Consider the following 27,435-nt stretch of genomic DNA (forward strand, 5'->3'; position numbering starts at 1 on the left):
GGCACTTAGGACATGGTTTAGTGGGCATGGTGGTGTTGGGTTGACAGTTGGACTCGATGATCTTAGAGGTCTTTTCCAACCTTAATGATTCTATGATTCTATGATTCTGAATGATGATGTTATAATGCTCAGTGATTGCATCAGAGTGATGTTATAATATGTCTGCTCAAAGTCAACCTTTGTTGCGGTTAAGTTCTGAGCAACAAGTAGTAACAGCAAGAAGGACAGGCACGTAGGGGCTCTGTGATTTACTTGATGCATTCACTGCAGTGATGTACATCAGTGGACTAGGGGCCAGCAAACAAGCTGCAAAACAGTTTGACATAAAAAGAACAAGATCTGTGTGAAAAAATATGGTGGTGGCCAATCAAAAACTGGTTCTTGTTGGATGAAAAAGAAAAGTTCAGCTATTTTTGTAATCTAAGTGCTGAAGTACTGTTAGTACTTCTGGTTAATGTGTACAAGTTCTGATACTTCTGCTGAAGATTCTTTTTGTTACATTTAGTAAAATTTATATATTCATGTGTGCATTTTGTAAATAGGTAAATTTACTGATAAAAACAATTTGATGTTTTTATGTCTCAACATACAAATTTGCTTTATTTGGGTTATTTTAAAGAAGTGTTTTCACAATCAGCAAGTAGAAGGTGAACAATTCAATGTATTTCACAGAATCTACAATATTGTGTATGTATACATATATATGCACACCCATGGAAATATAATGGAAATACTATATTTTATAATCAGTGTATAAATAGATTAATAAAAGTTGACAAAAGTTACAAACTATGCAATGAGTTGAATATTGGATTCTAAGAATTTGTGATAATTAAGTATAGTTTGTATGGTGCAATATATAGCCTAATTTATTTCCCTTCCTAAATAAAATTACCATCAAATTATATATCCATCTAACCATCCATTTATTCAGACTTGTAGATCCATATATGAGCCCTGTCCCTGTAATTACAGAAGAATGGCAGTCATTAGTGAATTTTTTCAAAGGCCATTTCTAGCAATGCATATGCCATGAGTAATTTTCCCCAATATAAATTTTATTCTTCAAAAGGTCGGGAAAGTGTAGAAAATAGACAGTTATGAGATGAATAACTAGCTGTTCTTTCCTCTCCTTAAATGTTGGTTCAGTTAGGCTTCTGAAAGAAACTAATTCTTTTTGAGAAGTTACTGAGGTTATGTGTTGAGGGATCTGTAAGAACTTGTACTTACAAAGGATTGTGCTTACAATGTAATTCTGTGTTGCAGTTGCTTTCCTAGTTATTTAAGTAGGAACCAGAGAGACTGAAACTCTCTCCCCCATAGCACATTGTTCAGTCACCTCTCCTCAGAGAGCAGTGGTCTCATGAAAATTACTGATTAAATAAACATTTTTTTCAAATACTGTTTTCTCTGTTCTGTCTTCATAAAGTAACTCCTATTACTATCATTTACAGACTGAATAGTCCTCCTATTTTACAGATGAATGGTTAAAAAGATTAGAGAAACTGCAATGTGTCTTGCTAGCCTTCATTTGTACTCCAGCGGCTCTCATCTGCAGAGCTCAGGACTTGGTCCCAAATTCAGATCTGCATCAGACTATAGCAAACTGGTGTTGAGCTCTGCTTCATGCTGCACAGGTGATGTGGAATATCCCTGCTGCGTGCTCTGAGGCAGCCTGATGCCCATGGTCCTTTTATTGCTGGAATAATTTCATCTCATTTGAGTAACAGTTGGAATAGTTACAAAAATATGTTTTAGGGATTATAAGGTTTATTCCTGATTATGCTACAAATACATCAAATGTCAAATATTCCACAGAAATATAAATGTACCCATCTCTCTAGGGATATTTAGTAACAGTGTTAGACTAGTAGGGATTTAAGTGGACTATAACATAGTTTTTAATTTAGGGAATAAAATCAATTTATAGCCTTTGATGACCTATGGTCAGTCTCAGCCTTGGTTCAGTTTTGCAAGATAATTTGCCTAAATCCTTTCCCCTACACAAGTCCCGCTCCTCCAAAATAAATTACTGACTTTGGGCTTGTGTCCCACTGTCAGAAAATCTCATAATTATTGTCCATTCTGCTCCTCTTGCACTCTGTGTTAAAGAGCCTTCCTAGTCTGATAATTCTGTGTCCCTAAAACCAGGAGCATTCCTGCTGTTCTTTCAGTTAACAGTGTTGTTGTTGGGGGTATTTTATGGATTTTTTTTTTTTTTAAACCCCAGTTGAAAAGTCTCACAAAATATGCTGCCAGCCATATAAGCTGCTGAAACTGAGAACAGGGCAGATGAGCACAAATATACTACGCTCACTGTTCACAAATAATTTATATAACACTTCTGGCTTCATGCTTCCTACTAGGCATCTTCCTATAATCCTTCAGATAGTATTAGGTTTACATGTGGATTCCTTTGAACTATACTGGATTCAGGCTTTTCTTCATCAAACATGTTGCTGCTCCATTCCTCTATATGCCAGAGCAGACCTGGATTAGGCAAGGTTTTGAAAATGTTGAAGGAGAGAAACAGAGAAAGCGAAACGTGTGAAAGAGCCACTGAATAAATATGAGGAGAGAGTGCACAAATAAGGTGAAGAATCAACACTTATGCTAAGAGCAGAAAGGAAAAACAGCGGCAGAGGTGACAACATGAAAATGGAAAAGGAATTGATAATTTTCCTCTCCCAAATACCCATCTGCAAATGCTGTTAGCTGAATTCCCACCAAATATATTTCCCAGGAATCCTGTTCACTCAGAAGAAGAGTGCCAAGTTTTAACTTGACAAGCAGATTGTCTGATAAGATAATCACACTCAAAAACACTTTGTCCATCATTGCTTTGTGTCAGATTCACACAAACTAGTGCGGTTTCAGAAAGACATCACCAGAGAAATAGATCTATGTAACCAAATAATGCTTGCAATTCAATTGGTACCACTTTTAATAAACCATTTTAAAAGGGTGGCATGCTTTACATATGTTCAGGTCATCCTAACTCTGTGGTTTCTTGCATAATTGCATGAAGGAAAACTTGTTATCTGACTAAATAAGGGATTTGGTTCTTGGAAAACCCCAGCAGGCTGAGTGATACAGGCAAATAACAGCAAGAAAAAGGTTGTGTTCCTACATCTGGTAGGTTTATAGAAGCGTAGAATTGAATTTAAGTGTTGAGTCTGTTTTAAGAGAATATTTAATTACACGTTTCTTGTAAATAAACTGATGTCCTCCAATTCAGTTCTGTTGAAGTAAAGTTTCTTTTTAATACTTTTTCTATTTTGCAGGAGGTGCACATAGCTTTTCTAACTTTTTGAACAACTAAGAACTGTGAAAGCTGGCTTGTAATCCAATCTTGTATAATATCTTTACTGCTATGATTTTGTTACCCTGCCTTCAATGGGAATACAGATCTCCATGCAGAAGGAATTAATTCCCTTTAATACTTTTATTGCATTGGAATAATATGATGAACACGTATATGGGGTGTTCATCGACATGCATTCTCCATAGCATTGCTATGTAATACAATTTACTTTGCATGTAAGTATCAAAATATTTTTTGTACCATTTTGGAGGACAGATCAGATGGGCCACTGGTGTTCTCAGTTATAGCAGCAACCCCTCTTTCTATAGGTGCTCGCGTCAGCCGCTGTTTTAGACCTCTCCTCAGGATTTTATAACTCACTGATTACACTTCAATCCACCAAAGCTGTGACATCTTTGTAGAAAAATCTTCACTTGCCTTTACTTGAATATCTTCCAGTTGAGTATCTTTTGCTTTCTGGAACATGAGCAGGGGGAGAGAGGGAAGATACCTGCTGTGCCCAGCTTCCTGGTGGCCTCGGTACGTCTACCAGAGAAGACATTTAGCGATTTCCTGAATCATCTATCAGAGAAGACATTTAGCGATTTCCTGAATCAATTCTACAGACGACCTCCACTCCTGTTAAATTAAGTTTTGTTAGCTGTTCACCTGTCCATACTCCTTTTGCTTCAGTCTGCCATCTTCTTGGTTACCTGTTATTAATTCTTTTGTAGGAAGCTTTTGGACACTGAGGATGAGCTCTCTGACATCCAGTCGGATTCGGTCCCGCTGGAAGTGCGGGACTGGTTAGCTTCTACATTCACGAGGGAAATGGGAATAGTGAAGAGGAGACCTGAAGAAAAGCCCAAATTCCGAAGCATTGTGCATGCGGTACAGGCTGGGATTTTTGTAGAAAGGTGAGAGCTTTGTTTTCTTATTATAGCAAGTACTGCATTTAACCACAGCATCTGTCGTTGAAGATCCCTTAAGTGGTGGGATGAACCTGAAGCAAATCTTTGAGCCAGGATTTAGGTTTCAATTTCTGCAATCTCTGTATTTTTCTATACAGAAATTCCAATGAAACCTCTAAATTTGTAATGAAATTTCCTGGACTTTGGAAAATTCTGGGAATGAACTTTATAGCTTGGAAACTTCTATATGACAATGTACCAAAGACTGCACTAACGTAAGAGGGTGATACACCAGCAGAGGAGCTTTTCTCATAAGTTCATAAAAAGACTTATGTCATCGTTGTTATCAGACCCTTAAATAGCTTAGTATTATTTCACAAACTAACTGTGAAAGATGAATTAAAAAAAGAGAAATCGTTCCAGTACTTTTTAAAGGAATACTATTACTTAATATTTTATTTGTTCTTTCAGGATGTACCGACGAACTTCTAGCATGGTTGGTTTGGCTTACCCAGCAGAAGTGATACTAACATTTAAGGTGAAATAAGTATAATCATTGTGGAATTTGAATGTATTTGTACTTACGTTTAGTGACTTTTGGAGTAAAATGAATATATTTTTCTGCTGAACATACCCTAGCCATATTTATTACTACAGAACTGAGCACACAGAAGAGAGAAGTTAATGGTTAAAAATTCACAAATAGCATATGATTCTGTTTATTCTTTCACGGATTAGTTGTGATTTCACTTAGATGTTATCAGAGCAATAGGATGAAATTTGTATAGAATTTTTTATAGAAATGTGAGACATGGTTTTATCAGCTCCCAGTGGTATGGTAACCAGTGTCTCAGACAGCAGAATTTGTTTCCTTTTTAGGAAAGAAAAAGGAGAAGTAGTATTGGGATAGAGCTAACAAAAGAAGCTGCAGCTTATGGAACAAGTACAATATTTGCTGTGAATTTAAGGCGTTACTGTAGTTTACCCAAAAGGTGTTCTTTTATAGTAGTAAAGTTCCTATGGCTATGTAAGCAACTAAAAATGGTATTTCTTGAGAATTTAGTGCCTCACCTTTTCCCCTGAAAGTCAAGCACTGTTATATTATTCTCAAATTGGTATATGGCTAAAGTGTTAATGACATTGCATAATAGCCTGTTTAAAGCATGGGTATTCACATTAGCTCCATGCGGTTCTATAGACAATTTATAAGCAGAAAGTTAAATTTGAAAGATTAAGGCCTTTGATTTGAAGCATACGAAGTTGCGTAGGTCATTAACTTTGCAGCTGATGCGAGTATTTTATTAATAACTGGCACAACTATTTTCATCACTAATATTGAAATAGTCATTAATGTGTTATCTACAGTAGAGTTTGAAAGAGTTGGACAATAAAAAACCACCAAACTCTCCCCTTTCCCTCCAAAAACCCCCAAAATATCTTTTCCAGTGATTAACTGGAAACCTACTTAAATAGATGGAAACTTTATGTTCTTTTTCTTTTTTCCTCATCTACAGGATGTTGATAAATGGTCTTTTGACGTATTTGCCCTAAATGAAGCAAGTGGAGAGCACAGTCTGAAATTTATGATGTATGAGCTGTTTACCCGATATGACCTTTTGAGCCGTTTCAAGGTCAGAAACTAGCCACAAATAAAAATATGTATGCAAAAATAAGTATGTCAAATTTAAAATACAAGAAAGCTAGGATATGTTTGAAATGGTATTTTATTGTACAATGCAGTGCAGAATTTCAAAGAATATGGCAAATTGAACATTGTAATATGCCAATAGTTCTACCAAATGGAACTTCACCTAGAGCATGCAAATTTTTCTGCAACCCAAAAAATGGAAAGCTATGTACAGCCATGTCAAGTCAGTTTGGGATGGGATGTTGCTAATGAGCAACTAAATGCTGTAAGCATTGAATAGACAGATTATGTATACAGCCTATTCACTCAGCAGTACTGAATCGGTGTCCCAGCTTCATGGAACAAAGATTACTCATAAGGCAGAAAACTGTAGTTAATCCTAAGTACTTTTTCATGGTCTAGATCACAGTATGTTGCCCAACACTGTGCAGGGGTTTCAGCTGAACCTTCCTCTCCTAACCAACTTGGGGCATATATAAAAAGAAGGCTGCTTTTCCGTGGTGTTTGCAGGGTGTTGCAACACAATATGGAGTACTTATAACCAACTTTGAAAGGCTGAGGTAAAAAAATGGATCAAAGTGCCAAATTTATCATTATAATAGTACTGAATGAAAGTTTCATTACAGTTTCAAAATCTCTCCACTGCAAAACACCATGCTTCATTTGAAGAGGCTGCCTCACCCTGAAGTTGGTTTGAGTATTTTAATTTTAACTGATAACCCAGACTGAGCTTTTCCCATCAAGTTTTTCCCTTCAAGCTCTGGGTGCCTGAAGTCAGAACCACACCAGGGCTACCATTAGCAACACAGTCAGAAAGTACACAATGTTACTGGCTCAGTGGGCTTAAGCCCATTCTCAGTCCCACTGTTTACCTTGCAGAGCTTTAAAATAAAGAAAAAAATCTTAAGGAAAATGTCATTTCATTATATGGGGAAAAAAAGGGACTCGATAGTACCTGCACTTCATACATTGCCTGGAGGAAGAGAAGAAAGGGAAGGCAGACTATCAGATTCAAGGAAACCTTGTCTCAGACAAGGTAAAACTGGTGAAGAAAAATAATAATCCTATTGTTAGACTCCTATCTGTCATGTCTTTATTATCTGAGCAATCTATGCATTCCTGGTACAGACAGACAGACATGTCTTGAAAACTCTTTGGTTGATAGCTCTGCAGTCTCCTGTACACTAACCACATGCTGTGCGTAGTGTATGTAGAGGGATATAACATCTACAAGAATTGGGTGAAGGCTTCCTGATGCATGTAAGATATTAGATCTTTACATTTTAAATTTTACTTTTGTTGTTTGTTAACTTAAGTCTACGGTATATTTATTTGTGGTTTATTTATTGCATGATTAACTTTGCAGCTGATGCAAGAAAAAAACATTTGTTTTAATTTTTGCTTCCTCCCAGATCCCTGTTCCCAATCTTATTTCATTTGCTGAAGCTCTTGAGGTTGGTTACAGCAAATACAAAAATCCGTATCACAATTTGATCCATGCAGCTGATGTTACTCAGACTGTGCATTACATAATGATTCACACTGGTATCATGGTAAGAAATACTGCGAAGTTCAATTTACTTCTTTTCTTAGACTCTGCTGTTTTGGATACATGTGTACGTTTGTCTTTTCTTAAGGAAAAACTTCCCTTGAAAATTGTGCAGAGATAGATTCAAAACTACCACTCAGGCTGTGAACTTTATGTCATTTTAATAGTTCTTCCAGGCTGAAACTCAACTGATGCGGAAGAAAAAAGAGAAGAAAATCCTCCTTAAATCTTTTTTGCTTTTCATTGCCTGGGCTTGGGCATTATATATCATACTAAAAAAAAATACATTTGCAGGAGTGGGCAGGTGAGAATTTTTCACTTCCACATCAGAGCCTGGGAGGTGTGATCAGGCAAGGAAGCTTTAGTATCTGCTGAGGTCCTGGCCATTGAAAGATATACTGAATCAGTGCAGGCTTACTCAAATACTCTGCAGCTGCTTTTTCTTTTCGTTTACAACCTTATTTAGGACTGCTCTTGCATACTGTATGTGCCTATAGTAGGCAAGAGATTGCATTTGCCTTGCACTATTGCAATATCCCAATATTTTTTAGTATTTGCTTTGGGAACTGAAGTGAGTCTGTGCAAACATTTTTACTCTAAACACTTACCTTTGATTTAATACCAGCAGTGGGAGGCTCCTCACTGTCAGTTTGCTAGACAAAAGTAAATACTGACTGAAAGAAAATGGACATTTCTGTCAATGGACTTTTGATGATTTGTCTTCACTATGAATGCATTTCTTTCAAAAAAAAAAAAAAAAAAGGTGGGAATTGATAGAGTGTCTGATCTGGTCTTAGGGCGGACTCTAAATGCTTGTGCTCCAATGTATACATAATAAATGATAGTCGCTGACTTATGTTAAGCCTTTTCTCACTGGAAGCTTTGCCTTTGGCTTCAGGGGAGGAAAGAACAAGTACCTAGGCATTACAGGGTTTAATTCTACTGTTTGAAAGAAGTGTTTTGCTTCTAAGCATCAAGTTTTTAAAGCTACATTTTAACACAAGTACTACTTGCAGAGTGAAGCCTGGAATCTTCAGCAGCCAAGATTCCTTTTCTCATTGAGAGGTTTTCTTGAGAAAGGACTTCCATACTAGACTGAAGAATAGTCTAGACAGCTCTTGCCAAGATCACTCCAAGCCAAAGTTGTTGTATAAGATGTTTACCTATCAAAATAATATTTTAATAAAAAGCTTGAAGAGATTAGATCATGGTTCCTATCCTACCCTTGTCTTCTACTGTAAGATCAACTGCAAGCATTAAGTGATGTGAGACATGTCTTTGTTGCAGGTATACATCTGGATCAACAACTTAACAGGGAGGAAAATCCCTCTGTTGTATCATACATCATAAACATCTCTTTGGCCCGTTGTAACTGTGCCCCTCCACCCTTCAAAAAAGACAGTAGCATCCGTATTTTCTGTGTGATGGCAGGACAAGGTTCCAACTTCCAGAGCTATCCTAGTCAATTTGGGATGTTTAGCCATTGATCAAACAACTTTGCAACACACTTCGGGTATCTCTGAATACTGAATGAAGGAACCTGTTTTGTATTTGAATATCTGCTATTCCACTGGGTGCACACGAGAATGAGAAAGGCCTTTCCAACTCAAGTTTTACAATATCAGCATCTTAACCTTGTAACTGCACTTTGATGTGATTTGGACAACTATTTTCAGAAAAAGCTTAGACTTTATTCCTTTTACTTTGCTGTAAAACCTCATTAATGTTGCAATGCTGCTACAAAATATTCCTATAAAATTAGGCCAGGTTTTAAATATTCACATTTGAATTGCTGAATTATGATATTGGAAAGTTCTTGGAAAGATGTCTAACTAGGACAACACTTAGTCAAGAGTGCCTTCAAACAGATGTAGCTTGCCAAGAAGAAGGAACGTTTATAGAAATCAGCGTTTGAAAGGAGGCCTAGTGATTCTGCAGCTTGCAAAGTATTTCTGTCCCAAATGTCATTTGCAGTTTGAGAACGCATCAGTCTCATGCAAATGTTCTATTTAACTTGTTGGGTTTTTTTCCCTGTTGCCTTGTTAACCCTGCAGAACCTTACTCAATAACAATTTGAAGTTTGCTTCTGAAGTGAATAGTTTTCAGAATATGTCCATTGTAATGCCTCTTTTAACTCTGCTGTATCTTCTAACAAATACCTGGGTTGAAGTCAATTTGATGCAATTCTATATCAAATTCCTGTGTGTTTTTCTCAGACTGGCACACGATTTGAAGTTCTTGTGTTTTCATTGTATCTTAAGGAACTGATACTGACTCCCAGTCTTGCAAAGAATTGCTGTCTTCCCTGTTCACTTCTGAAAGATATACTGAAACAAATGTTTCAAAAAGCTGGGTTTTAGAAAATCCTTTTCACGATTCCTGTTGTTGATACATTTTGTATCTTTTATAGGCACCTGGAAAACAGCCATACTTCAGCATTTGCCAAAAAAATTGGCTGGTCAGAGTTTATGCTTCTCCACAAGCCTTTAGAGAGATTCCAGTGAGGAATAACACATATGCAGAGTTGCGCTTAAAGAAATAAAATGGTCATTGTATTTTCCAAAAGTTACTGTCTATTTTAAGAAACAAGATCCAGCCACCTCAGATCAATGTGTTAGAAAGTTAGATATCACAGATGGCACACAATCTATTAACCTGCCCAAGAGATTAAATCCCAGATGATACGACTGAAATATATAACTCAAGCTTGCATTTATGAAGTGTTCATCTTTATAAAGATTTAAGAATCCAAGTCCCAGGGAATACATCTTGTAAAGAACTTTTGAGTCATCGATCATCTTCCCACCATCCCTTTTCTCCTCCCACATACCTGTATTGCTCAAACTAAAGGAAAAAATGTCTTTACTGTCAATAAGTGCATTGTGAGACTCCCTTTCTTACTCATTTTTAATCCATCATTGTTTAAGAAAATAGTTTGAACCAGAGCTCATGAAAAGATGAAATGTATCTGTTTACTTATAAGCAATTTATGATACTGGAAACATCTCTCAATAGAAGAGATCTTTTCCAATAGGTGTTACACCTGCATGGTATAGTATCTTCCAGGAGGGAAGCAGGTTCCAGCCCTTTGCAGTCTTGCAGACCTCCAGATACCTGCTTTTCCTCTCCCTTTGAGAAAAACACTTGTTAACTCTCTCTCTAAGAGCTTTCTCCTGCTTCCTTAGAAATCCTTTAGGTAAAGTAGTTCTTTGATTCTCTGATTTGAATACTGATCTGAATTTTGACTGTTCAGCTACAGTCTCTAGAATACTTGCTCTTATATAGTACAGTATGAAGTTTCTGTGTAGCCCATAGGTATTGTTTGTAAGGAATGCTTTTCTACTTAAAAATGCATTGTCTAGCAACTCGTTTGGTTACTAAAAAAGATGATCTTTGAAAAGGTCTTAAAGAAAAAGTTTATGTTTAGCTTTAGTTCCTAATAATTTCTGGGTTTCTATTCTATCTGGTGTGCTGAAAACATTGTGAGAGCCAGGACCGGTCATGGCCTGGTTTCTTGTGACACACAATACGATGAAGGTCATCGTTTCCATTTTTAGAACTGCTTACAGTACATTCTCATTCCTCTGTTGTGACCTTTTTTAATCTATACTGCTTCACCAACAGCCAGTACTTGTTGTTCCTCAGCAGTCTTATTTTGTCACTGCATGACCTATTTCATTATTCTCGCATTACTTATGAATCTTGACTCTTTCCTTTCTTCTTCTTTGAAAGAAGTACTACTATTGGCAGCTTGTACTACTTCTGACAGCTTATACATCTTATATCCACTCATACACATGTATGTGCATATATGGGTGCATAAGGATGAGATCATTCTTTGATCCTTTAGTACAGAAGCTTAAAAAAATCTGAAATATGTGTGGAAATGCTTGACTGGCATTCGACTTAATCAGTCCTATGACTGTGGGGGTTAATGATCATATGACTTTCTGCCCCCATTTTTAGATGGAGAAAATTTTCTCCTCAAGGATGATTTATCATTCCAGAAATAGAACTTGAAAGATAAAATAACAGAGGTTATTTTACAAACCGAGCGATACAGAACAGCCTCAGTTAGCAAGAGGTATAAAAGTGCACAAAACTCTAGGGTCCGCATTATTTTGTATACATGACCTGTATTACCTTTTGTTCTGTGTAACTGTATACTAGCCTTATGCACCCTTTTTTGCACTAGTACAAATTCAAGAAATAGAACTTGAAAGATAAAATAACAGAGGTTATTTTACAAACCGAGCGATACAGAACAGCCTCAGTTAGCAAGAGGTATAAAAGTGCACAAAACTCTAGGGTCCGCATTATTTTGTATACATGACCTGTATTACCTTTTGTTCTGTGTAACTGTATACTAGCCTTATGCACCCTTTTTTGCACTAGTACAAAGTATGATAAAATTTAGAACAGAGAAATCTCCCGTGGGCCTAATTTTAGTACTATGTACACTGGTAAAATATAGTTAATGCTGGTGTTGTACCTAGAATTTATTATGAACTGTATATATTGTTCACTAAAAGACAAATTATAACCTTAACTTCATGTCAAGTTTTTAGATGAATGTACCATAATTTGGCAAGTTGGGCTAGCAGATTAGATACGTCCTACTCAAAACAGCTACAAAGTATACCATGTAATTATCTTAATAACTTATATTTTCGGCTGCCGGTATTTACTTTGCTAGTGACCATAAGGACATTAACTTGGTCTTACAGAAATCATAATAAGTACAAGGAGTTATTTTACTGTATAATACTGAAGTGTTACGGATATATAGTTACCTAAGACAAGAATAAAGTTTACTTAAGTTGAAGGTAATGCAAAACATGTCCAGTACTGTAGTGTTTAATCTGAATTAGGCTGCTATAGAAAATATGACTAAGATTTGGTTTTCGTTTACCAGCACTGGCTCACAGAACTGGAAATTTTAGCAATGATCTTTGCAGCTGCCGTCCATGATTATGAACATACTGGGACCACAAACAATTTTCATATTCAGACAAGGTAAGCAAAGTGGTCTCTTAACTGTCATCTCTGGAGTTTGCTGTTCATTGGTCTGAACTGTTTCATACTTATTACTGATACAGCCAGGAAGTAGCCAGGTCATTCCTGATTTTACAGATTGCTTCCTTGACCTCTGTATGGTTAATGGGTCTGCTCACATGAACAAAGACACTGTGGAAAAATAAGGAGTTAGCTCCATAGTGCTTGAAATCATTACATTTTGGAGTTGATATGTCAAGAGCGATTTCAAAAAGATTCAGAACACAGACTTGAAAACCCCTCACCCCTCTATCTGCTCACATAAATTCTGATACTTTCGACTCAAAAATTTCTTCCATAGTGTCCCCAGAGAAATACCACTTTACTTTCAGCAACGTGTCTGCACTTACTTCAGGTGCTACATTTTGTTTCAAGTTGTGTATTAAACTTACAGGGTCCTAGTATAGAGGGACCTATAGTATACTGTCCTTCAAGTACAGCTTTAGAAATACCTACCACAAGTCCTCTCCTAGCATGTTTTGACAGCATCTGCAGTAGTGACAAAAAAGAAATCTAGAAAGAAATCCAGTTTGACAGTCAGGCTAACTGTATTCTCATGCAGGTGCAGCATGTCATCCTAGCCTCTGGTCCAGAACAGCAGCATATACCCCTCTCCCTTAAAATATTTTCAAAGGAAAATCACTGACCAATCCGTTACTGGGTGATAAATGGTAGACCTGATACTTAGCCTAGTACAAAGCATCTTATTGCTCTCTCACACTACGCTATACTTTGTTTTTAGTATCCTCTGTTGAGGAGTCTGCTTTACCTGCTCTTGAAAAAACAATTTCAGCAAAGCACTGTCATATTCTAACAAAACAGCTCTGTGCTAGGAATATTACTACTTTGAACAGAAGCATCCTCGCACCCAAATATATGGATAAAGAGCCCAATGGTTACATTTAAATTAAATCCGTAACATGCTTGTACCCCGAGATGTGCCCTTCAGTAATGAACAAATTCTAGATCTGCAGCTGAAATAAGGACATAATTCTTCTCTCCCTCAGCATAGTCTAGCTAAAAATAAACTTCAGTTTGTTGTTCCAAGTTTATATTACTTTTCTATTTTTGTCCTTAATACTTTGCTCTGAAGTATTGCAAAAGTGGAAAATGAATTAAGCTGTTAGCCTTTGAATGTTACTTGGGCATATTTGCAAACAGGTATTTGTTTTGTGATGGAGCTCATTCTTCCCTCATAGTGGAACTTGGCACTGATATGGCATCCCAGGGACGTGATTCCAGGCTTCTTTTGCTTGAGAAAAGCTGATGAAATGGCTGTCACAGTCATAGCAAATCTTAGCACTGTTTAAAACTAGCCATAAGTAGCTATGTGGGTCAAAGGGTGCTTCATAAACATATGTGATTGGCAAATCACAGATTTTCCCATGATTTTAGTAGGATTATGGATGTAAACATATTAGGTAGGTTCATCATTATTTAGGTAGGTTATGGTTTGTTCCGTCTAAATAATGTTTCCAATCCTATTTTAATTTTTTAGATTCCTTGGTACCGTACCATACACGTGGGTGGTTACACTGAATATACACTATTGCTCAACAGAACAAGAGGTTGAATTTATCTTATTAATATCATAGTAAGCTGTGCTGCTAAATCATCATACCTTTCTTCTAGTACAGACTTTGCAGTTGACCAAATTGAAATACTCAGGAATAGTTTTATCAAACAGAAGTGTAGCAGAGAGGGGAGACCTGAGGTTGCTTAGCAAGTCAGATCAGGTCTTGGGGAAACAAATTCCGCAAGAATTAATGAAGTTTGAAGCTAAGTATGATAAATCCATACCGCATCAAAATTTGTGAAAATCTATATATAATTTTGGTATTGTACATTAGTCTTTAATTAAGAGGGAAAAGGTACTGTCGAGGGTGCTAACGTTATGGTAAGGGTCTGGCTTTAGGAAGCACTTGAATGCAATCAAATTTCAGCTTAGCATCTCTTCTATTCCTTTGTTATGAGGCTCAAGGTTTGGCTGTTTTTCTGACAAAAGATGGCATCTGTTTAAAATATATGAAATTGAAGTTTTTTAATATTTTATTATTTACAAGTCCTTCTGATTATGAGTGACGTGGGCCAAAGCACATGTCTCTCAGAACAGGGGTAGTAAATTCTTAATACCCATGCTATGTGTGGAGCCCCCTCTGTTGGTGAATGCATTGAATTCTAAATGGTTGTATTGCCAAAGAGTACTCTTGAATAGCCCAATTAGAGCATTTCTGTTGCTCTACAATCCTATCTACAGTCAGAAAGCTCAAAGATGCCCTCACAAATTTTTGTCACAGTTGTATCATATAAATAAAACATCACACATTTAAAAATATGACTTTCCCACAAACAGTATATACAATGGTAGAATGATAATTTTTTATGCATTTAAGATGGAAACTTTGTCAGTATTTGATACGATAGGAACAAATAAACATAGTTCGATATATATATATAGTCAATAGTTCTCATAGAGAATACACAGTCCTGCCTTCCCCAGTGCCATCATCAGGATGCTATTGCAAATTCTGCCTTGTTTTTTTTAACACTAGGTCAGATGTTGCAATATTGTACAATGATCGTTCTGTTCTTGAAAATCATCATGTAAGTGCTGCTTATAGACTCATGCAAGAAGAAGAGATGAACATCCTGGCAAATTTAACCAAAGATGACTGGAGGTAAGACCTACTGTGACATTCAAACTTAATTCCAGTATTTAAAAATAATAAAAACCACGAGGCCTACCCTGTGGAGTCTGTTTTAAGAGTTCAAATTACAGGAAGAAACTTTGGCACTGGAAGGAGTAGTGGATATTTAGAGCTTAGGGAAGGCTGCTGTGGTGTAAAGAAGTACTGTTTGGGAGACTCCATATAATTTTTCAAGTGAAGTTGTGCATTTATGAGGCACAGTGTTGGACTGTGTGGACAGTGTCTCAGGTGAGATAGCTCTTCAGGAAAACCACAGTGCTACCCCACGTGAGCTAGGTTACCTTTGTCCAATGGTGGGTTAAAACCTCAGCGCAGAGTCACACTCTGCTGCCAGCTTGAGCACTACTACCTCTGGGATTTCTGCTGTGTAACATAGCATAGCATAGTCACGTCTTGGTTAAGCATTAAAAAATGAATTATCAGGAGAATCCAAAAATAATAAAGTAAAGGCCCAGAAGCACTACAGAAATCTCTTTTGTTTTCTTCTTCTTCTTAATTTTAGTGTAATTCCTGAAGAAAATTTGACCAGCTGCAAGAATCAGGATCATAATTGATTTGTCACAAATACTAAGACCTGTAAGACCAAAATGAACAAGTGTTAGAGATAAGACTTTCTCCATTATTAAAAAGGACATGTTATCTTTGTATATCTTTGATCGCTACATGTAGCACTTATATGAGTCTTCTGTCTGGACTGTGAAGTCAGAGAGAAATGTTCTACTTCCAGGAAAGTCTCCCACTGTGAATGATGCCACCATGAATAACAAAGCTATACTCTGCTTTATTTATATTTTCACAAAACTATACATTTATGAAGGAATATGTGAATGTCAGATCAAATTTTGGTGTGGGGTATATTTACAGATGAAGGACTGTTTTACATGGTAGATTTTTATGATTTTACTTATCTACATGATCAGAACACCCCTAAATAAAGCATTTATTGAATGTAAGTCTGCTGACCCTTTTGGTTTTCAATGAATTATTTTTCTGTAGCTACTCCAAAACACTTAATATTAAAGTATTATTAATTTTTTATTTAATACAAAGTGAGAGAGGAAGCATACACTTTTTCATTCTCATGAAAGATTTCTTCTCAGAGGATACTCATTTGGATTTAGTTATCATAAAGTCTGTGTTGTTAATTTAGTTCCGGAGAAAGATCTCTGGAAGTAAATTGTAAACTTCAGCAATAATTGTCATATACACCTAGATTTTCATTGCCAACATGAGTTAGCCTTGCTCTGCTTGGAACTATTTTGGACATGATAGTTTTGGGGCTGATAGGTCTCTCTGACCCTATTTTTGCTTGTCCTAGCTATTGAGTATGGAGAAAGTGATTGTGCCAGTAGACAGCCATCAGAGGCTGGTATTCTGTCTTTTAAAACCATCATTGTAGAGGGGTAATGATTTTCAAATCTTCAGACTTGTTGCCTTGAGTATGTTTTTTTTTGAAGTGGTGGTGTTTCATATTGTGTCCTACCAGAGAATGCTTCCAGGTAGAAGAGGAGCAGATCTTCTTCAGTTGAATTTCAGTTCAGGACTGGACCAAGGATGGCTTGGAGACACTTATGTGCTTCCCCAGTCCTGGCTCATTCATCACTGGAGACCACCATAAATGAGTATAGTATGGGAATCCCTGCAGCAACATGCAGTTGCTCCAGCTGACAGAAATCTGGCTGCCAGCTAGTACAGTGCATCCCACTTGTTCCCTTTTGTTATGTCACTGGGGAAAAGAGTGATAGGATGGAAACTCCTCTGTGAAAGAAAATATTTCACAACAGAAAGAGTAGCCTATGGTTTCCAGGTGTGTGAAGTTTATACATATTGCTCCAGTGGACTGCAGCAGAATAAAGGAAGGAATGTGACAGATTGTCTCCACATTTCTGTAGCACAGATTGCTCGGTCTGGTCTTCCCATAGTTCTTTTTCTTTATATTATGGACCCTTTGCTCTAACTTCTGTTGCATTTCATCTCTCTGTGGTTTTTGAACCTGTGATAAACTACCACGTTCCTTCCGAAGTTGCTCAATCACGGACTAGGTGTGTTTGCACTTGCTTTTCAATATCCTCTCACTACAACCCAATTTGGATTTCCTGGAGGATTTTATTTTAGTTTTTTGAATTTTGTTTGTATACAGTGGCTGCACAGATCCAGTCCACTACTATACGCAGCCACTTTGAAGTTGGTGGGATTTGGCAACCAGAGAAAGTAGAATTTATGGTCTCTTGTTGGGGCTATTCAGTACAACTTAGAAGAGATGTATGAGCTGACTAATAAGCTCAAGCAACTAAATGAGGACACTCAGTTCCATGTTTTGTCACTTAGCTAGGCAATTGCAGTCTGTACTTTCAAACAAACTGGTAACTTCCAAAGTGCCAGTCTGAGAACCTGCACAACCTGTTGAAGTCTTATACTTAATTTAGAGGGTCAGTCATGGAAATGATGGTTTCCTGGTATTTGTTTCTAATATCCAAAAATACCTGTTATCCTGTCATCAGATACGGTTGTTCATTGGTACAATGACAGATCTGTTAGCCACTTAAAAGAAGCTCTTCAATTTTCTAATTATTACTACAGTGAACTTCTTGGTTCTATACTGAAATTCATGCTGTTAGACTAACAGTTTTGAAGTTTGCACTGAATCAAATTGGCAGCAAATTGAAATGATAATTTGTTCAACTTTTTAATGTACTTCCTGGCACTTATTAATTTCTTGACTACTGTCAGATCTGTTTTCTTGAGTTGCAGCGATTTCTTTTTTTTTAAATTTAATACCCCTGCCTATTTAAGCTGTGGTTCTGCTAATTATTTCAGCAAGATGAAGCAAAGTGACTGAGAATGACTTTATAGTATTACATTTTCTTTTCCACATGTTAACGTTAAGAAGATAAATGCGCTAATAAACTGTCAGCTTCAATTAAGTTTAAAACATAGGGTTTGGGTCTGAGCAGGGAAACACTGCCAGCATTCTGATGAGGATGTCCTTTGTGGATAACGCATGTGACATTCATAGTCTTTTCTCACCCTTTTCTCAACTCTGAAAATATATTCCACTCTTCCATATTGTCTTGTTTCTCTCACTTAGCACCCCTAAATAACTAAAGAGGGATCCCTTTTTGTCCCCCTTTCTCCTTTGATTTGCCAGGCTCCTGGTGTTTTAGCACCGCATGTGTTATGTCAACAGTTATAGGTCGTCAGGAGGTATTGATGTCTCAAACCATTCCAGTCATAAGGCATACGTTGATATATTGCCTGATTATATAAAAAAGACTAAAAAACAATGTGCATTATATACAATGCATAATGATCAGCTTTTCTTTCACAACTTCCCTTGGGAGTCTTCTGTCTGAGGAAAGCAGGATCGCTATAACTTGCAAGATGAACCTTATGTCTTCAGTTCGCAACTTGCTTTTGCTGATCTTACCCTGTTCCTGGATTTTCTCATTAGTTTCCCGCTGACTAAATGTCTTTGTCATGGACAGATCCAGGTAAACCTGGTTTCTGTTTATTGGTTAACTACTTTTCCGAGAAATTCAGTGCCATTCCTTGTCTCTTGTTTATTACAGCATTATTCATGTCATTTTTTCACATCATCTTGCATCTATTGTTTTATAGTATTCTATCTATAGGACATATGGATATAGGGAGGGTCAAGAAAGGATGACAGCACAGTTTACTTAAGAAAAGTGGAGACTGCATACTCAAAACCAGTAATCTTCCAATTGTGGGCCCCAAAAAACCGCTATGAGCCAAAAGTGAATACTGTTACCACTTCCCATCATAGAACTAAAGATGGCAACGCCTACTTTTTGCTGTGGTAGCATGATCAATGCTAACTCTATTATCCCGATGCCTGTAGCTGTGGACTGCTTAATGAAGTGGGCAGAGATTTCTGTCCAGGAGTTACCTATGAGACCAGCTGAGGTCTCCTTCAGTATGGAAGCTGAGAGGGTCTTTTTTCCCTGGGAAATGGTTTGGGAATGGTTTAAGTCCAAGAGTAATCTTCTGTGCAATGGTAGTAGACTGAGCATTCGTAGCTCTCATAAAGCTTTATTTAACATTTTCCTGTCACTTCTGAATTTTCCATCTCCCTATTGATGATGGATGGGGGCGCAGGCAGGAAACAACCACGGGCTGTGGGTGGAGAGCCTCCTTTTTGCTGTTAAGCAGCTTTTTAGTGGCCTGAAATCTTCAGAAGTGTGTGAGGAGGACAGTGCTACATTGATTGATCCTTATTTGGGTGATGGAGGTAAGAATTAGGGCTTGTCTCCTGCCATCACAGTGTGAATCTACTGGAAGCAGTGTTCTGCTTTTCTGTGTGTCTTGGGTAGTAGGGGTGGGCTTATTTCTGATTACTTTTAAAAGTTCAGACACGGAAAGTTCCTAGGAAAATCTCCCATAGAAAGGGGAAGTGATAATTATTTCAGTCTTACAAACAACAGGGTTTAACAATAAAGAGCCCTCAGTTTTCATGCAGTTAGCTGTTTTTTTTTTTCTTTTTTTTTTTTTTTTTTCTAATGGGTTTGGCTGTGTTTGAAGGGTACAGATTCAAAGCAACGTGGAGGAGGAACAGTTGGGAGGCAAATTAATTAGTATCTTATTATGAGGTCAGATAAAATAAGGCATTTTCTAAACACAAATTGCTATGGCTGCATATTATTGAGTAGAAGTGAGAGGATTGAGTCTTTATCCAGTTACATTAAAGCAAATCAGGAATAAATACACAAAAATCAATGAGGACAATCAGCTTAAATATGCAATTAATTTGGCTCAAAAGCAGTATCTTGATAGTTTTTATAACAAACTATTCTAACAGCCCTAAAGAAAACTGCAATTTACCTCTTTAAAACATAGTCTTTTGAAAAAAATGCATTGTTAAATAAATCAAAGATATGAATACAATATGAAAGATCAGTGAGAATGACTAAAGTAGGATTCTACTGTTGTAATTGTTACTTGGACATCCTTTAAGATTGGGAGTGTGCTCATGAAGATATATGCTACATAATCAAAGATTTAATGTGGTGAATTGTACCCGATAAACACATAAGCAACACTCTTGCACATAAATCCTCCTAGGCCATTTAAAAAGCATGTAAATAAAGACCCAGTAGACTCCTACACGGTCTATATACAATCCTTCTACATCGAGGAAACAGAATTTTCCAAATCAGTAATTATTTGTGACAAAATTAATGTACTTTCATATACAATGAGAATTAATACTCTTTCTTACATGATTCATGTTTTACTATTTTCATATTCATTTAATAGAAAGCTGATGGACAAGCCAACATCTCTGACCATAATACCAAGATATAGATAAACTATAAATCCTGAACTTGTTCTGATTCATGAAATAGGCATTAAGGTATTTTTGAGATGAAGGGTAGTTTGTCGTGATGTTCATATATTGGTATAATGTTGATAGTGTTTCACATGTCATACTTCTTGCTCTTCTGAGTGTTTCCACAGCCTTCTTCCTAGGTTTAGTGTTATGCCTGCTCTGCACTAATATGGGGGTGGTAATAAAAGACACAAATATATCCTCTTGTGTGGTGGTAAGCCCAGAGACCGACTGGTTTTTTGAATACTCTACTGTTGGAAAAATAAGGAAAGACTTATAATGGGTGACAGAACTGCATGTAATTTTAGTTTATACACTAGAAAAGAGGAATTACAAAACAGTGTGACTCTGAAACAATGATCGCAGAATGCATTTTCTGAAGTACATTGCTTTCACAGAATCCCTTTAGGATACAAAGTTCAAGTTGTTAATAATTTATTTAAATGCTTTTTAAAACATAATATAACCCATGATGTTGTTTAGAAAGTTATAAATTAACAAGTACTGCTTAAACAAATGTATAGAATAAATGAATTGTAATCAGTCATTTGCTTTTAATTATTCTTAGGGAGTTGCGTAGCTTGGTCATTGAGATGGTCTTGTCTACAGATATGTCGGGTCATTTTCAACAAATTAAAACGATGCGACATACTCTACAGCAGACAGAGGGGTAGGTTATTTTCCATTCTGTTCATTATCTATAGTCTTTCAATGAGCTCATGTACAAGAAAAGAATTTAAATAGTTGCTTTTGTTTTGAGATAATTGGAGCATTTCCTTGAATTGACAGGGTAGACAAAGCCAAAGCCATGTCTTTGATTCTACATGCAGCAGACATAAGCCATCCAGCAAAATCCTGGGAACTGCACTACCGGTGGACCATGGCCCTGATGGAAGAATTTTTTCGACAGGTGCCATTTTAAAAATCTTTTAATAAATCTAGTTCAAGAAGCAATGGTTACACAACTAAATCTTTTCATAAGTCTACCAGCAAGGATGCCGTTGGTTGTGATTGCCAAGCATGGTCAGTAGTATATATTCCTTACTCTTCGTACATACTACTGACATTAATTCAACTTTTATGTGCGTGAATAAGGTGAAATTGTCATAGCCTTATATCTATTTCAGCTGATACCAGGATTCTGAGTGTTGTAGCATTTTTTGTCTTTCAATAATAATATAACCTGTCAAGCTGTTTTCATTCTGTAGACAGAGATTTATATATGCTTTGAGTTAAAAAGAAGCACCAGCAGGGTAGGATGAGGGACTTGAAAATATGAAGAGTTCATGTTCAGCAAAGAAGGCAAAAAGTTGTCTCCATTTCACGTTTCAGAAAGCCTTCCTATTTTCCTTGCCAGTGCTTGCCATGCATATGCCACATAGATCTGAAGGTTTTGCTTTCATAACAGCCTGATCCAAAGCCAGAGGTTAGATGGTATCATCCTGTTAACGCTGTGGCCATATGTACTAAAACAAAAATGAAGACACACCTTTGTGAAAGTCTTTTCATTTCTGTAAGATACTGAATTCAAAGAGAAAGCTCAGTAGGTGTTGGGGTCACTGCTGCCATTTCTTTACTCACAGCAGGTGAAAAAAACCATTTCTCCAAAGGGGGAATATTCTCCCTGTAATGAATATTTGTGACCATGCACATTTTTAACATAACAGTTACTGAAGTACAATTGATAACCAAAATCCAGTTTAGGTACTGCACAGTTTCTACAGTTATACACAGGTTTTAAAAATGGTTAATACAGATAACGGAACAGTGTATGTCTTGCTCATCTTGATTGTCGTCATTTTGCTATATGCTGACATTTTCAAATCAGATGGGTCACCCTGGAAAAAGGGGTCAGAGGATAAAAAAGTCAGTATGATAAACCATGAGGTTGTTAGGCCCATCTGCCCTAGAATGTTCTTGCTCGGATCCTGGAGGTTCTTTATACAAATTCTCAGCAGGGAGCATCAGGACATCCTTGACTCTGGGCTTTGCACTGGGGAGACAGATTGGAGAGCTGGTGTCTTAATCTAAATAATGAATGGACTAAGTTTTGTGGAAATACTGAGTAGAGTCATGAGTTTATGTCTGCTTCTGTAAATGGAAATGATGAGGATTTTGAACTTGAGAGGAAAAAGGAGGAACAGATTACCCCAGATATATTTTACTTGAAAAGGTCAGAAATGACCAACTGTAAAAACATTTTAGACACAGAGAGGCAGACTAGACAGAGCCCATGGGACAGTGAGGCAATATGTCCAGTCAAGTGGATGTAGCATTAGCAATAAACAGTACCACACTGGTCGTTGAGTGCATAGGATCAGCTAATGTTTTAGTTATTCCTTTATCCTTTCATTAGAAGAAGTAACTGGATCCCAAATAAGCTGCTCAAGGACTTCAGAAGGCATTTAACATAGAATCAAATCACCATATATGTATTTCTGCAACTCAGCAGTATAAATTGTGAAAGTCTTTCAGGCTGTAGAGGAGTGTGCAAAGAACTGAATCCCGCTTTATACGTACTACTAAGAACAGCGTGTGTGGAGTAGTTCCAACACATTTAACGTGTGATGAAGTAACTGTACATATATAAATGCACTGAGCAGTGCAGACACAGTAGGTCTCCTGCTTCCTAGATGCACTGGCTTGGTTGTGCATCCTCTGGTCTGTTGATCTGAGTGTGTGTGGCGGAAATCTCTGGGATTTCCAAATCTGTGTCAGCCAGGATGAAGTAGTCCAAATGTATACAAAACCCACTAATTCCTCCTTTTCTTTAAAAATAGTAATTCAACTACTTCTACTGCCTTATGGGAAAAAGCAGCAGAGCCTGAAACTGCTGGTGCAAAACCAATGCTTTAACAGGCAGCTTTCAAAGTAGTGAGCACCAGCAAAAAATGAACTTTCACCTCGACAAAAACTTTGTTAACTGCAGCTAACAGTTAAAATATGTGCCAGTGTTAACTTCAGGGAAAAAGCCAAGCAACGCTTTAAGATTAAAAGCAAGGACTACAGAAAGTGTGTTACAATGCCAAGGAAAATCTGAGCTACTTGTTTAAAATAGAAATACACCCACCCATCTCAAAACCTTAAAAATAAAGAAATACATAGTTCAAGGCACTCAAAGAAGTATCACAGCTCCTATAGCATTCTGCTGTCAGTCTGAATAGATCCAAAAGCACAAAAAGAGAATTTGTCCAGTGAGTTTTTTGATTTTTTTTATTTAAATCTCATGAAATTCTAATGATCAATTTAAATATCAATGCTGTGTCCATTATTACAATTTACAATAGACTTAGACTTACATGACATTTAAGTATTAATTATGTATTATATTAATTGGAAAGTAATTCATAATTAGGGTAAAGAGCTGCTTAAAAACATAAAAAAATTCAAACTGATTCTGTGCTACTGTGTAATTTTCTCTTTTTTAATACCTACTTGAGGGAAGAATACAAAATTTATATTGCTTTAGAAGTCCTGTATTCAACAATGGCTGAAATTGTTAGAACCACCCCAGTTTATATTATATCACAATGTGGCGCCTGCATTTACATGGAGATACCACTAGCACTGCTCCTAGTAGTAAGTGTTCATGTGTTCTTCTACACTCTGAAGTCAAATTATGAACACTTGGGCGTAAAATTTAAAGGCCATAGTGATAAAACTCTCCACTTCCACATGAAACACAATCTGTGAGCTACTTCTGTTCCTGTGGCTGAAGTGGTTTTATTGGTATTATAGTTCTAAACTTTTCCCAAATCTAATTCAATAATATATAATGAAAAGACTAAGAAAGGTTGATACTGCCCCCTTCATCCATCAGCTTCTGATGAGATTTTTGAGAAAATGTTCATGTACTGCTCCCCACTGAATGATCATGAAACAGCACTCTCCATGACTAATGTAATATGTAGAGCCATTTTACTTAAAAGACTAAGTTTTCCTATATCTATAATGTCAGTGCTTCTGGGGGCCAGGTTTGTCCAGCAACACAAATTATAGCCTCCTTTGAAAGATGTCTTCTCAGGGGTTTTTTTGCACCACCAGACTTTCTTTTTGAGCTTTTGCAAGTCAGTTGGTCTACCATGCTGAAAATGGAGATAACATTCCCCTGTCTGTTAAGACTGCTATGAAAAAAACCCTCTTTTAATGTGTTAGGTGTTGAAATATTTTCAGAACTAGGTTTGTACAAGTCATCTGAGTAATGAAATCGAGCTTGTGCTTTTTTATGGCTTCAGCAGCAGAGAGACATGCCTGCTAGTGAGAATGAGTTCAAGTCAGATCATGCCCTTGACCTGTGTAAATCCACTGAAGAAATTTTACACGTTGGATAAATGAATGTAACAGAAGGAAACACTTAGCGTTTGGCATACTGTTACAAACATGTCTAAATTCTCCAATCCCATTACATCTGGGATCAGCAGGACTAAACTGTGAATATTGAAGGACTTCATATATGTTAAATCTCATTGGCAGACGCCTTGCTTTTGAGAAGAACTTGCTTGCAATAAGTTCCTTTACATAAAAATCATCAAATGTAAGTTAGAATTTTGACTTATTTTTCCTGAAAATTTAAAGATAAATAATGAGGGGTTTTTTGCCTGTGGGTTGTTTTTATTCAGGAGTATAAGCGAACAAAGTAATCTGTTGAATAAATACTAAAAATGTTCAGATTCCTTTGTCTCTCTGTCCCTCTATCAAATATGTGCTTATAATATTAAATGTTGTTGTTTGCAGGGAGACAAGGAGGCTGCTTTAGGTCTTCAGTTTTCCCCACTCTGTGACCGCAAGTCTACTTTGGTAGCTCAGTCCCAAATAGGTAATGGCAAGTTGTGTTTTTCTTTTTCTTGTATGTGTAGGAGCACGTAAAATCATGTGGACACTTCTTATACCCATTTTGAATTTTAAATGTTGCAAATGCTGTCATATAGAAGGTGTTTCTTTGCACCTATCTGTTCACCAAACTCATATGCTCTTACAGCAGAAATGCGCTGGTCTCAGAAGACTATGAAGTTATTTCAGCACATGCAATGCCAAGGAGAGGGATTAACCAAAGTACTAGACATGAGCCCAAGTTTTACTGTACATGCTTTAGAGTTTGGTAGATCATGTCCTCAGACAGATTGACTCTTGCTCAAAAACTCACAGGTCTGTCTCTACTACAATCTGAAAGCCTGGTACCGTTTTGTAGATGCATCTCAACTTAAAGCTAATTCATACATCAGATCTCTGGACTGCAGTTAAGACTGTCAGTGTGGCAGGGTCAAACTACACAGGGTCAAGCCTCCTTGGGTTGACAAGGACCACTGCATTCTGTTCCCGTCAATCCTAACTGCAGTATGTCCTACCAATAGCTGTACCCTTCATGTGAGTGAACACAGTACTTGGGGAGAGATTCTACAGGTGACAGTGTCTTATCCTTGAACTGAAGCATGTCATCCTGTCTGATCTTGTCACTCAAAATGTCCTTTATTCCATTTCACTGGGACTTGAAAGGCAACATGCTTGAGCATCATACCTACTGCAGGAGGGAAGCTGGATCCTAGGCTGAAGCCCTGTTGCTCACCTTTGTGCTGTGTGGCATGGTTAGAGTATGAAGACATCTGGAAATCCATCGCTAGCTCATGTTTTAGCAGGTTTTTTTTCTGTTAATTGCTCAGCAGAGAATAATGCTTCATTCTCTCACTGTGTCATTCCATACCTTGATGAGCACTTTAAAATGTAAAAGACATTGTTCAGAGCTGACATCTCAGAACTGTGGGATGAATGCTGTCTCCTAAGGATATTACTTGTTCTCTTCACTGATTTGACAGAACACTCCTACACACTGTGAAATAACACTTTACCTCCACAGAATGATAAACAGCAGTTTGAAATATTAACTCCTTGGCAAGAAGATCTGAATGGTAAAAGAGACAGTATGACTTCTAGCTCCTTGGCTCAACTAGCCCTTTCTATTCAATAATTAATATTTCAAATGGTAGGTGTGTTCTGCATGCATAAAATTTACAAGAAAAGGCAATGAAAAGCTATAATTATTAATATCTAGTTATATCTGTACAGCTTCAGGTGTTTTTGGTTTTAGTTGTGCTTTTTTCCTCAAGATTATAGTAGTGGTATCTAGTATATTGAATCAGGACTACAGCAGAAAATCAGCCTGATATCAAGTATTTATTTTTAGGTTTGAGAGCTGTGAAAATGTAAAATCCGATGTTCTCTCTTTTTCTTCAGGTTTCATTGATTTCATAGTAGAACCAACATTTTCTCTTCTTACGGACTCAATGGAGAAAATTGTTATGCCTCTTATAGAGGAAGCATCAAAATCTGAAAGTCCTGCGTTTGGGACACCCAGGTATGAATACACTGCTTAGTTATTGAACTAACATAAACTAACATAATAATGTCATTCTCAGAATTATTGCAATTATTTTAACAGTTGGAAAAGTAACATAACTAGCTGTACAGTATTGCCACCATGTGGTGCTATGTTGTATTTGCAATATGCTATTTCTCCATTGACTGTGGACGATCGTGCATATATGTCCTGGTTTTGGCTGGGAGAGAGTTAATTTTCTTCCTAGTAGCTGGTACAGGGCTGTGTTTTGGATTTAGTAGGAGAATAATGTTGATAACACACCCATGTTTTAGTTGTTGCTAAGTAGTGCTTACACTAAATCAAAGACTTTTCAGCTCCCCATGCTCTACCGACTGAGAAGGCTGGAGGTGCACAAGAAGCTGGGAGGGGGCACAGCCAGGACAGCTGACCCAAACTGGCCAAAGGGATATTCCACACCATGTGACGTCATGCTCAGCATATAAACTGGGGGGAGTTAGCCAGGGGGCAGCGACTGCTGCTCGGGAGCTGGCTGGGCATTGGTTGGCGGGTGGTGAGCAATTGCATTGTGCATCACTT

At 37.1% G+C, this 27,435-nt stretch overlaps 1 protein-coding gene across 2 annotated transcripts in view; it reads left to right on the forward strand.

Moving 5' to 3' along the window:
* PDE1A (phosphodiesterase 1A) overlaps positions 1 to 27,435 on the forward strand; it is a 127,530-nt gene that overhangs the window by 73,912 nt on the left and 26,183 nt on the right. For both annotated transcript variants that reach the window (XM_009289551.2, XM_009289558.2), the window contains exons 3-12: positions 4,039 to 4,221; positions 4,687 to 4,753; positions 5,730 to 5,846; positions 7,276 to 7,416; positions 12,328 to 12,428; positions 15,020 to 15,145; positions 21,094 to 21,195; positions 21,315 to 21,435; positions 25,260 to 25,341; positions 26,754 to 26,874. In XM_009289551.2, the coding sequence (XP_009287826.1) occupies positions 4,039 to 4,221; positions 4,687 to 4,753; positions 5,730 to 5,846; positions 7,276 to 7,416; positions 12,328 to 12,428; positions 15,020 to 15,145; positions 21,094 to 21,195; positions 21,315 to 21,435; positions 25,260 to 25,341; positions 26,754 to 26,874 (1,161 nt within the window). The remainder of the gene's footprint in view (positions 1 to 4,038; positions 4,222 to 4,686; positions 4,754 to 5,729; positions 5,847 to 7,275; positions 7,417 to 12,327; positions 12,429 to 15,019; positions 15,146 to 21,093; positions 21,196 to 21,314; positions 21,436 to 25,259; positions 25,342 to 26,753; positions 26,875 to 27,435) is intronic.

Source organism: Aptenodytes forsteri, unplaced genomic scaffold, assembly GCF_000699145.1.
Source record: "Aptenodytes forsteri isolate BGI_AS27 unplaced genomic scaffold, ASM69914v1 Scaffold442, whole genome shotgun sequence".
In the NCBI taxonomy this organism is placed as follows: Eukaryota; Metazoa; Chordata; class Aves; order Sphenisciformes; family Spheniscidae; genus Aptenodytes; species Aptenodytes forsteri.